We start from the raw sequence: 12,862 nt of genomic DNA on the forward strand, positions 1-12,862 counted from the left end.
AGAATGTGAGGGATGATATAGATATAGTATGTGTTAACGTTAGTTTCACTGCAATGGAAACCCACTGTTAGGTGAAACAGTGATGGAGAATGTCATAAAATACTAGCACTAAACGTGAGTACAGTGATTACGAAAGTTCCAGAATAGTAAATATAATTCTTATGTCATTATACATTATTTTCTATAAAACAACTAGCTGTCGCCCGCGACTCCGTCCGCGCGCAGTTAAAAATTGGGGGGGGGGGTTATGAAAACTAGATGTTGGCCGATTCTCAGACCTACTGAATATGCTCACAAAATTTCATGAGAATCGGTCAAGCCGTTTCGGAGGAGTACGGGAACGAAAACTGTGACACGAGAATTTTATATATTACTAGCTGTCGCCCGCGACTCCGTCCGCGCGCAGTTAAAAAATGGGGGGGGGGGGTATGAAAAATAGATGTTGGCCGATTCTCATAGATAGGTACCGGATAAGCACAAAAAATTTCATCAAAATCGGTCAAGCCGTTTCAGAGGAGTATGGCAACGAAAACTGTGACACGAGAATTTTATATATTAGATAAAACAATATAAAATCTTACAATGTGTAAGACATCTGTACTAATATTATAAAAAGGAAAAATTTGATTGTGTTTTGTTTTCATTGAATAGGCACCGAAAATACTGTACTAATTTGTAAATTCCTTTTACTGTTGTGAAACTACACTATTCTCGATTGGCTACATTTTTATTTTGTTAAGTTCTTTTTTTTTATTCCGTGCGGACGAAGTCGCAAGTAACTGCTAGTTAGGCAATAAAGAGGCTATTCATTTCTGTATTGTCTTTTGAAGTATAACATAATATCAATGATGTACAGTAAAATTTATAGTTCATATTTAAGTCTCAATTATACTAAAACAACTTTAAATTAGTCTGATTAACTGTACTCGTGTGTATTCAATGTTAATATTCTAGTGTGTTTGTGCTGCGTGGTTGACATAAATAAAATAACCACTCCCGTCCAATGTCGGATAAATTAGACCAGAACCTTGTTCTAGCGCTTACCAGTATTATTATGAATTTGCCTTGTCACCTACATCCTATATGAACAACCGCAAGTATAGGATTACTGTTCATTTGAAATTACGAAACATGTACAAAAAGTGGTCATGATTATTCATTTTCTTATCATAAAAAAAAGTTTTTGTTTAGATTTTTTTACCGTGGAAATTCAAGGTTAGGTTAATTTATCTATATAAAAGTATGATAAATGTAACTGGCAATAAAATAATAATAGAAAAAGAAATTCCCAAAAGAAAAATATAAACATGTTCTAAAATTTTCAAGATAAAATATCATCGTAACTTTGAATAATTGACCTTCATCCGACGACGTAGAAAATGATATAAGGGTATGGACACATAAAGATCAGATTAAAAATAATTTACTCATTCTGCGTACTCTACTTATTCGATCACAGTTGTAGAGGTGTTTTGTCCTATACTTCTAACGTCGTTTTAGTTAATTTACAATATTATTGCTATCTTACCTTTGTGCATAATATTCGAAGAATGCGACGAGGATTTCAATAGATCTTGTCATAGCTGCCCACATTTCGTGACTTTTGCATTTTGAGGTCATCAACAATGGTAATCTTGACGGACCGTCAGACATTTAAACTGGGATTCATAATATTTAACGTCCAACAATCTTAATTAACTTAGAAATAAGAAATAAACTCGCTATTTTTGTAATTAGGGGTGTAGTTCTAAAATTATTATTATTTTAACTTAATATCAACTCAGACTGAGACAAACACTTCAATAGTACACAGTAGTACGGCTTACGCCTAAGTAGCAACAATTGTAAGCAACAGGTTAACGACCTATTTTAAAAGCATTTACTAAACAAATACTATATAAACTACATTGTTATGTAAATTATAACTGAAAATAATAATTATTTAAAATTGACACTGCATCATGTATACACAATTTAATTTATTTTAACAAGATGTATTTTGCATGATTATTTTTTTTAGTTAAAAATTATGAGAAAAGATATTAGTTGTGGGATTTTAAACAAATATTAATATTATAAAGTTTCCGTATTACGATGGATACGTTCGCAACAACCAACCGGTGTCCGTGGACTGCCGGTGAGATCTTATAGCGCATGCTCCCAGCGTAAATTGTAGCTCACAATGACCATCCTCATAGGACTCCCTCTCCCGTCTCCATCCTTGGAGAATAGGACGAAAGAGGGTTGTTGGTAAACAAAGTAAAGGGTCACCATTTATTGGTCATCGTTAACAACGACAAAACACATAAACGGCATACACTGCTTACATAAGTAACAGAATCCACAGTTGGTTTAACTTTATACTTGAATTTGATCTAAAAGGTATTTAGATAAAAAGAGCTTTGAGCTTTCAGTTGACATTGAAATTAATACAAACCAATAACAATAGAAGAGCTTATTGTTGTTAGTTATTTTAAAATTTAAATCATTGAGAGATTTATTATTTTCAGGAAACTATGACAGTATCAGGTTAGAAAAGTTCACATAACATTTAAAATATTATAATATTTTTTCTCACTCTTTGCTACAAACATCACAAACGAAACGGGAGCTGCGCCAATATTTAATCAGATAACAAACAGGTTGTATAACAATGTTTTAAAACGTGAAAATGAAGAGAAACAAAAGCAACAATATTTTAGTATTTCTAACATCCAACTATTACAATATCTATACTAATATTTTTAAGAGGAAAGATTTCTATTTTTGTATGTAACGAATAAACTAAAAAAAATATTGGATCGATTTAAGAAATTCTTTTGCCATTAGAAAGCTATTTTATCATTAAGTAACATAAGCTATATTTATTACCATTTTTTTTAATTACACGTGGTTTAAGTCGAGGGCAAAAATAACAAATATTATATAACACCAATATCCTTGACCTAGAGAAATGTGTATTTGCAGTTTTATAGTTCGTTGGTTACGAATATTCATCGCATTGCATATTGTTACACTGAATATTGTTCCATTATCATGTGAACTTTACTGAAACTTATGTATACTTATTTTATTGTTACTATTTAGTATAAACATGTAACAATAAAATCAGACTTCCTAAATTCCATAGTTTTTCATAAAAGATTTAAAGTCATACAGATTTATCGAGGAAAAAGTGTCAATTGTGGCTGTATTTCGTAAACCTTTGTAAATTAAAATCAATTTATAACAAAAAAAAAAAATACATTTAGAGGTTAACACAAATTATATAATACAAAACCGTTTCTCTTTTTCAAGTGATCTCGAGTGAGTACTGTCATGGAACCAATCAACCTGAGGCCAGTTTACGTGCGCTCAATTCTGCCGGAAGCTTTAAACGCTTCTGTTCATGATGGTACGTTTCATTCTTCCAATTAACTTATCCGTCGATGACTGTACAAGATTGGCATACTAAAAATAAAAAAAAATATGATTCATCATAGTCAACCACGCTAGCCAAGTGGGGGTTGGTTGACTTCATGCATATATTTAAATTTCTTCTCAGAAATGTGCAGGTTGCATCACGATGTTTTCCTTCATCGTAAGAACGTCGGATAAATCTACATATGTAAATTGAAAAACACATTGTGCATGGCAGGATTCCAACTCAGGACCTGCAGACTGCAAGTCAAGTGCTTAACCCCGGAGCCATCGACGCTCTCTAGATGACTTCCATATCAATCTCAAATGGTCAAAAAGACCCTTCCCCTTACATAAATTTGGCACAGTAAGATCGCTCGAATGTCTATACATTCTTCAAATATTGTTTATATCAGATTTCTATTTCTTAATTAACTGCCTTTTTACACACAAGCTATCTCTATCTTCTTCTTCCTCTACTCTTGTCAATTTCATTGCAATATCTAAATTTTGCTGTTTAGATACAACGCTACCGCAAATCCAAAAAGCTCAAATATGAAAATTATTAATCGATGATAGAGTAGCGTGATCAGCTAGCACGCAACTTTACTAGGTTAACGTCGCGTTAGAAAAATGTGATATTATATATATTTTTTTACCTTAACGGGAGGGTCTAAATTTGCATATAGATACCATTCTTATATTAATCCCTTCAGGTTAAAAATAGATAATTCGACTTAATGAATACAAGTTGCGGTTTAAAAAACCAGTAAAAACCTAAAAACTTAGTACGATAGTACATTTTATTGCACAAAATATTGTTTAAAAGGTATTAATGCCACTATTCAATTGTGCTAACCATTATTAGTTTGCGCATTATTAGAAGAAAATATAGAATCACACTTCGACGTGCTTTTCCATTTTCGATAACTTCGTTAAAACATGTGGCACACAGATTTAAACTCACATTTCTAGTGGAAAGAGTGTACACTATGTGAAACGAAATTCGATATAGGAAGCGGAGCTTAGCACTTTTGCAGTGTCTGCGGTCACCATGGCAACGTAATCGATTGATACCTCTCCGCCGGCCCATTCTCAGCGACTGAGAAGAACAAGCTTTAATCCTACTAATTTGATTCTAGTGCATAAGATATTAAACTTACAAATGAAAATATAAAATGGAATAGTATAAAGGATTATACTAGTATTTTACATAGTTAATGGTTTGGAAAACCTTTAACTAATTAAGAATTCTAATAAACACTTACCATTAACTTATAAAAAATAAATTATAAACCGAAGAAAGGAGACAGATGAAAGAATGTTGTAAACATTGTTTCGTCAGTCTCCTTCAGTCGTCATTTCATCAGTCTCCTTTCTTTTGTCAGTCTATTTTTAGGTTAGCGATTTAAACAAATTTAATTTGATTTATCATAACGAGATTGAAAATTTAGAGTTAATTCTATTTTATCTTAATAACGATTAGCGCGCCACAGCCGCGCCTGCCTACAAGCAGCGCGCCACAGCCGCGCCTGCCTACAAGCAGCGCGCCACAGCCGCGCCTGCCTACAAGCAGCGCGCCACAGCCGCGCCTGAGGACGAGTAGCGCGCCAGTGCAGCACCTGCCTACAAGCAGCGCGCCACCGCCGCGCCTGCCTACAAGCAGCGCGCCACCGCCGCGCCTGCCTACAAGCAGCGCGCCACAGCCGCGCCTGCCTACAAGCAGCGCGCCACAGCCGCGCCTGCCTACAAGCAGCGCGCCACAGCCGCGCCTGCCTACAAGCAGCGCGCCACAGCCGCGCCTGCCTACAAGCAGCGCGCCACAGCCGCGCCTGCCTACAAGCAGCGCGCCACAGCCGCGCCTGCCTACAAGCAGCGCGCCACAGCCGCGCCTGCCTACAAGCAGCGCGCCACAGCCGCGCCTGCCTACAAGCAGCGCGCCACAGCCGCGCCTGAGGACGAGTAGCGCGCCAGTGCAGCACCTGCCTACAAGCAGCGCGCCACCGCCGCGCCTGCCTACAAGCAGCGCGCCACCGCCGCGCCTGCCTACAAGCAGCGCGCCACAGCCGCGCCTGCCTACAAGCAGCGCGCCACAGCCGCGCCTGCCTACAAGCAGCGCGCCACAGCCGCGCCTGCCTACAAGCAGCGCGCCACAGCCGCGCCTGCCTACAAGCAGCGCGCCACAGCCGCGCCTGCCTACAAGCAGCGCGCCACAGCCGCGCCTGAGGACGAGTAGCGCGCCAGTGCAGCACCTGTCTGCAAGCAGCGCGCCAACGCCGCGCCTGCCTACAAGCATCGCGCCACCGCCGCGCCTGCCTACAAGCAAAGAAGGCGCCTGGTCCCGACGGCCTCACCGCGGATATTTGTCTTGCGGCCATCACCCTGGATCCAGCGGTATTCCTGTCGATTGCAAACCGTTGCCTGGCCTTGGCGTGCTTCCCCAGGAGATGGAAGGAGGCAGTGGTTGCAGTGCTGAGAAAACCCAATAAGGAGAACTACACACAGACTAAAGCTTTTCGCCCGATCGGACTCTTGCCTATCATGGGGAAGATCGTGGAGAAAATGCTGGTGAGGAGGGTCCAATGGCATTCTGCACCTAGTATTAGCCGGCACCAATACGGCTTTATGCCGCAGCGAAGTACCGAAGACTCCCTCTACGACATGGTACAGCACATACGGGCGGAAGTCGCAAGACGGAAACTCGTTGTGCTGATATCACTGGACATAGAGGGAGCCTTCGATAACGCCTGGTGGCCGGCAATCAGGTGTAGATTGGCCGAAACTCGGTGTCCCGTAAACCTGCGTCGCCTTCTAGACCACTATTTAAGTGATCGGAAGGTGCACGTTAGGTATGCGGGAGCCGAGTGGACCCGGGAGCCCACGAAAGGATGTGTGCAGGGATCCATTGGGGGACCGACGCTCTGGAATCTACTGCTGAATCCGCTCCTGGTGGAGCTTCAGGAGATGGGCGTTCGCTGCCAGGCTTTTGCTGACGATGTGGTCCTGATGTTCTCGGGGGAGGGAGCCGATGATCTGCAGGGCGTGGCCAATGGTGCTCTCGAGCATGTTCGGAAGTGGGGTGTTCGTAATAAACTCAACTTCGCGCCACATAAGACCACGGCAATGGTGATAACCAAAAAGATGAAGTACGACACTCCACGACTGAGCATGGGCGGGAGACCCATTGAGCTCGCCAGGCAGATCAAAATCCTGGGGTTGACGATTGACGATAGACTTAGTTTTAAGACGCACATTGAAAATGTTACCAGAAAAGCGCAAACACTCTATCGTCAATTGTCAACTGCAGCGAAGATTACGTGGGGGCTGAACCCCGAGGTGATCAGGACCATATACGTTGCGGTAGCGGAACCCATCATCCTATACGCGGCTAGCGTGTGGGCGCCGGCGGTGGGAAGGAAGGGCATTCGACAATTGTTAGGACAGGTGCAGCGCGGGTTTGCGCAGAAGATCGCGAAATGTTATAGGACAGCCTCTCTGCACTCGGCCCTAATACTTGCTGGGTTGCTTCCTCTGGACCTTCGGGTCCAAGAAGCGGCCCTCCTTTATGAGGTAAAGAAGGGTCACACCCACCAAGTATTGGGAGACCTTGTGCTCGAGAGGCCGGTAAAATTCGAAAACTCTGCGCACCCCGCGCTGCTGGAAGGGCTACAGTTCAACTGCCTGGCGGACGGTGACGAAGCAGCCCAGCGAGCTGCCGTCGAGGTAAATATTTACACCGACGGCAGCAAAATTGACGGCAAAGTCGGCGCGGCGGTATCTGTGTGGGATAACGTCGCGGAGATCTCTTGCCGGAAATTAAAGTTGGGAAGCTTCTGCACCGTATACCAGGCGGAACTGCTTGCCCTAAGTGAGGCCGTGCAGCAAGTGGTGAAAAGTAAAAAAGGTAGCTTTGGTATTTATTCCGACTCAAGATCCGCGTTAGAGACGCTAAGCAGCGGCGTTTCACTCCATCCCCTCGCGGATGGAATAAGAGAGAATATGGAAGTAGTGAAAGCGCAAGGGAAAGTAGTGAAAGTATTTTGGGTGAAGGCACACGCGGGGATGGAGGGAAACGAACGCGCGGATTTCCTAGCGAAAGCGGCAGCAGTCGGAATGAAGACCAAGGCTAACTATGAAAGATGCCCTGTTTCATATGTCAAGCGACAGATTCGTCTGGACACGCTTGACAAATGGAACAGGCGCTATATGGATGGAGACACGGCTTCCACGAAGCTCTTCTTTCCCGACGCCGTGGCGGCCTACCCTGCACTTCGGAGGATAGAGTTGGACCCCGTGCTGGTTCAAGTTTTGACTGGGCATGGGGGGTTCTCCGAATACCTGCACAGGTTTAAGTGCAAGGAGGACCCCTCCTGCATTAGTGATCCAGCACGGGGTGAATCCGTGCTGCACATACTCACGGAGTGCCCAGTTTTTGATAAATATAGAGTAGATTTAGAATTAAAATTAAAAGAAAAAATAAACAAAGAAAACCTGAAAAACTTAATTAGTAATAAGAGTAAAAGTGGGCACTTCGTAGAGTATTGTAGGTCCTTGGCCAAAATAGTAATAAGTAGAAATAAGACATAATTGTATTTTATTGTTTATTAATTTTTGATTTTATTTGTTTTAATTGTAATTTGTTTTTTAAAGTAGTATAAGTAATTTTGTGATAATAGTAATAAGTATGTGATATTAGTGAATAAGATTTTTGTAATGTTGAATTTTAATTTAAATAAAGAAATAAAGAAATAAAGAAATATGCACCCCAAAGTCCCTGATCGCCATGTTAGGGGAACGAGAGGGCGGCATAGCGCCGCCCAAAAAAAAAAAAAAAAAAAAAAAAAAAACGCCGCGCCTGCCTACAAGCATCGCGCCACCGCCGCGCCTGCCTACAAGCAGCGCGCCACCGCCGCGCCTGCCTACAAGCAGCGCGCCACAGCCGCGCCTGCCTACAAGCAGCGCGCCACAGCCGCGCCTGCCAACAAGCAGCGCGCCACAGCCGCGCCTGCCTACAAGCAGCGCGCCGCAGCCGCGCCTGCCTACAAGCAGCGCGCCGCAGCCGCGCCTGCCTACAAGCAGCGCGCCACAGCCGCGCCTGCCTACAAGCAGCGCGCCACAGCCGCGCCTGTCTACAAGCAGCGCGCCACAGCCGCGCCTGTCTACAAGCAGCGCGCCACAGCCGCGCCTGTCTACAATCAGCGCGCCGCAGCCGCGCCTGTCTACAATCAGCGCGCCACAGCCGCGCCTGTCTACAATCAGCGCGCCTGAGCGGTGCCTGACTACAATCAGCGCGCCAGTGCAGCACCTGTCGCGAGCAGCGCGCCAGTGCAGTGCCTGACGACGAGCAGCGCGCCCGCATCGCGCCTGCCAACGAGCTGGTATCGAAAGACTCCATGCCATTGTTACAGACGAATTCCAGTGTTGAAGATGCTGGAAGAACGAGCCCGAGGACGGTCTCATGTCAGGAGAAGCCGTGTTAGGACTGTTGAGGGTAGCCACACAAAAAAAAAGGTTTTATAAGGATGCGTGCGCTGCTGCTCGAGGCAGTCTCTTTCCATTCGTCATTGCGGAACGACTGACATTTTTGTTTATTTACGTTCGGTTTGAGTTTATCTTACAGCGAGGATTATTATGAAGTAGAGTTAAATTCATTATTTCGCTGTTAGTTTAATTCTTTTATAATACTTTTGCATCAAATATCTTACAATATTATCAGTTGTTGAGATTATTTTAGTTGGAATTTTAAACATTGACACGTTGAATAGCGAACTGCCTTCTATTCATCTCTTCTCAAACGAAGAGCTAGTTTTATACATCGTAGGTTAAAATTAGTTCAATGTTCAATACATTTTGTTTTAATTTAAAATGCTCAAGATTGTTAATTTTGATATCAGATATATGAATTTACAACTTTAATCATCATCATCTCCCTGGCCTTTTCCCACTCACGTGGGGTCGGCACACAAGGTTTTTACCTTAAAGTTTTGGCTTATGTTTTTACGGCCGGCCGCCTGCAAAATATATATAAAACAAATAATTCAAAATACAGCAAAAACAAAAATGAGTAAGAAAACATTGTAAACAGAAAAACTTTAAGCTCTTGTCACTAGTAGTTACTGATCACCATATACTTCAGTGGTACTGATATTCTTTACCACCTCTATATTTTTGATAATCTGTCTTGCAATTACAACTTTAATCGAAGGAGCTTTTAAATTATGAGTTCGCAATAAAGGCAGTTATGAAACAATATTACATGTAACTGAAAATAAAACTCTAATGGTTCATAAAAATCTTACATTATAAAGACTTTAACCAAAGGACCGTGTTAAATAATTGCTATAATAAATTTCCACCCGTCTCTATATGCGATGCTGAATAAAAATTAACTTTTATTATCTCTCATTAAGGTATTATTTCGTTTGATTTATAGTCCTTTAATCGCGGAAAATTAATATGAGTCATAGACACTCGAATACGTGGTAAATTACGTAATGTACAAATTCGTTTATTGGTTACGGATATTGATTGCTCTTTGTTTGAAACCTTTCAATTATCGACCAAATTTTTAAAATAAATATGTATTATATTGTTAGGACTGTTGAGGGTAGCCACACAAAAAAAAGGTTTTATAAGGAAGCATGCGCTGCTGCTCGAGGCACACTCCGCTACAGACTGTTGAGGTGAACGGACGTGTTCGCTCGCCGCACATCTGTCGCTCCGCCCGACGATGCGGATTTGGTCGGATCTTGTGTCCTACTGTGTAGCTGTGTTGTGCACCGCGCCTGTCTGCAATCAGCGCGCCACAGCCGCGCCTGCCTACAAGCAGCGCGCCACAGCCGCGCCCGCCTACAAGCAGCGCGCCACAGCCGCGCCCGCCTACAAGCAGCGCGCCACAGCCGCGCCCGCCTACAAGCAGCGCGCCACAGCCGCGCCCGCCTACAAGCAGCGCGCCACAGCCGCGCGCCACAGCCGCGCCCGCCTACAAGCAGCGCGCCACAGCCGCGCCCGCCTACAAGCAGCGCGCCACAGCCGCGCCCGCCTACAAGCAGCGCGCCACAGCCGCGCCCGCCTACAAGCAGCGCGCCACAGCCGCGCGCCACAGCCGCGCCCGCCTACAAGCAGCGCGCCACAGCCGCGCCCGCCTACAAGCAGCGCGCCACGGCCGCGCCCGCCTACAAGCAGCGCGCCACGGCCGCGCCCGCCTACAAGCAGCGCGCCACAGCCGCGCCCGCCTACAAGCAGCGCGCCACAGCCGCGCCCGCCTACAAGCAGCGCGCCACAGCCGCGCCTTCCTACAAGCAGCGCGCCACAGCCGCGCCTGCCTACAAGCAGCGCGCCACAGCCGCGCCTGCCTACAAGCAGCGCGCCACAGCCGCGCCTGCCTACGAGCAGCGCGCCACAGCCGCGCCTGAGGACGAGTAGCGCGCCAGTGCAGCGCCTGTCTGCAAGCAGCGCGCCAGTGCAGCGCCTGTCTGCAAGCAGCGCGCCAACGCCGCGCCTGCCTACAAGCATCGCGCCACCGCCGCGCCTGCCTACAAGCAGCGCGCCACCGCCGCGCCTGCCTACAAGCAGCGCGCCACCGCCGCGCCTGCCTACAAGCAGCGCGCCACCGCCGCGCCTGCCTACAAGCAGCGCGCCACAGCCGCGCCTGCCTACAAGCAGCGCGCCACAGCCGCGCCTGCCTACAAGCAGCGCGCCACAGCCGCGCCTGCCTACAAGCAGCGCGCCACAGCCGCGCCTGAGGACGAGTAGCGCGCCAGTGCAGCACCTGTCTGCAAGCAGCGCGCCAACGCCGCGCCTGCCTACAAGCATCGCGCCACCGCCGCGCCTGCCTACAAGCAGCGCGCCACCGCCGCGCCTGCCTACAAGCAGCGCGCCACCGCCGCGCCTGCCTACAAGCAGCGCGCCACCGCCGCGCCTGCCTACAAGCAGCGCGCCACCGCCGCGCCTGCCTACAAGCAGCGCGCCACAGCCGCGCCTGCCTACAAGCAGCGCGCCACAGCCGCGCCTGCCTACAAGCAGCGCGCCACAGCCGCGCCTGCCTACAAGCAGCGCGCCACAGCCGCGCCTGAGGACGAGTAGCGCGCCAGTGCAGCACCTGTCTGCAAGCAGCGCGCCAACGCCGCGCCTGCCTACAAGCATCGCGCCACCGCCGCGCCTGCCTACAAGCAGCGCGCCGCCGCCGCGCCTGCCTACAAGCAGCGCGCCGCCGCCGCGCCTGCCTACAAGCAGCGCGCCGCCGCCGCGCCTGCCTACAAGCAGCGCGCCGCCGCCGCGCCTGCCTACAAGCAGCGCGCCACCGCCGCGCCTGCCTACAAGCAGCGCGCCACAGCCGCGCCTGCCTACAAGCAGCGCGCCACAGCCGCGCCTGCCTACAAGCAGCGCGCCACAGCCGCGCCTGAGGACGAGTAGTAAATATCTTACAATATTATCAATTGTTGAGATTATTTTAGTTGGAATTTTAAACATTGACACGTTGAATAGCGAACTGCCTTCTATTCATCTCTTCTCAAACGAAGAGCTAGTTTTATACATCTGTTTACACTCCTACGAAACGTGTGTCCGGAATTTGGTCGACTCAACAACCAACAGCGGAACGAACGAATACTACAGAACTCAAACGACCTCAAGAACGCAAAGAAAACCAACCAAACATATACCAAAGTATCAGCAATACGCGGGAAGTATATTACTAGCAAGACAAATTTTTTACCATCGCGATTTAACAGACATACAGCGACATCTATTCTGCTGTAGCGGAAACGGCGCCAACATTCCGCCCACTAAGAACCTTGTTCTTTCCGCCCACCATGAGGTATTTTATATTATTTAATATCTCTAGGTAACAAAATAATTTTGTTGATAGGCCTTGTTAAGATAGATGATTTACATTTCAATTTAACCACCCTAACAGCCTTGTCAGGTCCGGGAATCAGTTCTAGTATACGCGCCAACAACCATTTGGCTGGAGGTAAGTCGTTTTCTTTTATAATCACCAATTGACCTACATCTGAAGAAATTGAAGATTTTTGCCACTTTTGTCTTCTCTGTAGTCCTTGCAGATACTCTGTTGACCAGCGTTTCCAAAAGTGTTGCGTCATTTTTTGTACTAAGGTCCATCTATCTAATGCGCTTAATCTTGTATTCTCATGGTCTGGTTCAGGAATTATCATAGTTGCCTCACCAATGAGGAAATGAGCTGGCGTTAGTGGAAACAAATCATCTGGATTATCATTTAGTTGACAGATGGGTCTAGAATTTAAGCACGCTTCGACCTGTGATAGCAGAGTTGTCATCTCTTCAAATGTCAACGTTGAGTTTCCAACGACCTTAACAAGATGAGTTTTGGCACTTTTAACCGCAGCCTCCCAAAGGCCACCAAAATTGGGGGCTCTCGGTGGAATAAAGTGCCAGATAGTGCCTTCATTCGCTAATAACTCAACTATATCTTTCATACCGC

At 46.2% G+C, this 12,862-nt stretch overlaps 1 protein-coding gene across 4 annotated transcripts in view; it reads right to left on the reverse strand.

The window, feature by feature from the left end:
* Positions 1 to 12,862, reverse strand: part of LOC106721276 (synaptotagmin-7) — a 214,972-nt gene that overhangs the window by 58,710 nt on the left and 143,400 nt on the right. The window contains exon 1 of one of the 4 annotated variants that reach the window (XM_014516185.2): positions 1,529 to 1,710. The exons of 2 other annotated variants lie outside the window; for them this stretch is intronic. In XM_014516185.2, the coding sequence (XP_014371671.1) occupies positions 1,529 to 1,653 (125 nt within the window). In that variant the 5' untranslated portion in view covers positions 1,654 to 1,710. Of the gene's footprint in view, positions 1 to 1,528; positions 1,711 to 12,862 lie in introns of those variants that run through there. One more of the 4 variants, XM_014516184.2, reaches the window with a different exon arrangement.

This window comes from Papilio machaon, chromosome 19 (genome assembly GCF_912999745.1).
Source record: "Papilio machaon chromosome 19, ilPapMach1.1, whole genome shotgun sequence".
Lineage (NCBI taxonomy): Eukaryota > Metazoa > Arthropoda > Insecta > Lepidoptera > Papilionidae > Papilio > Papilio machaon.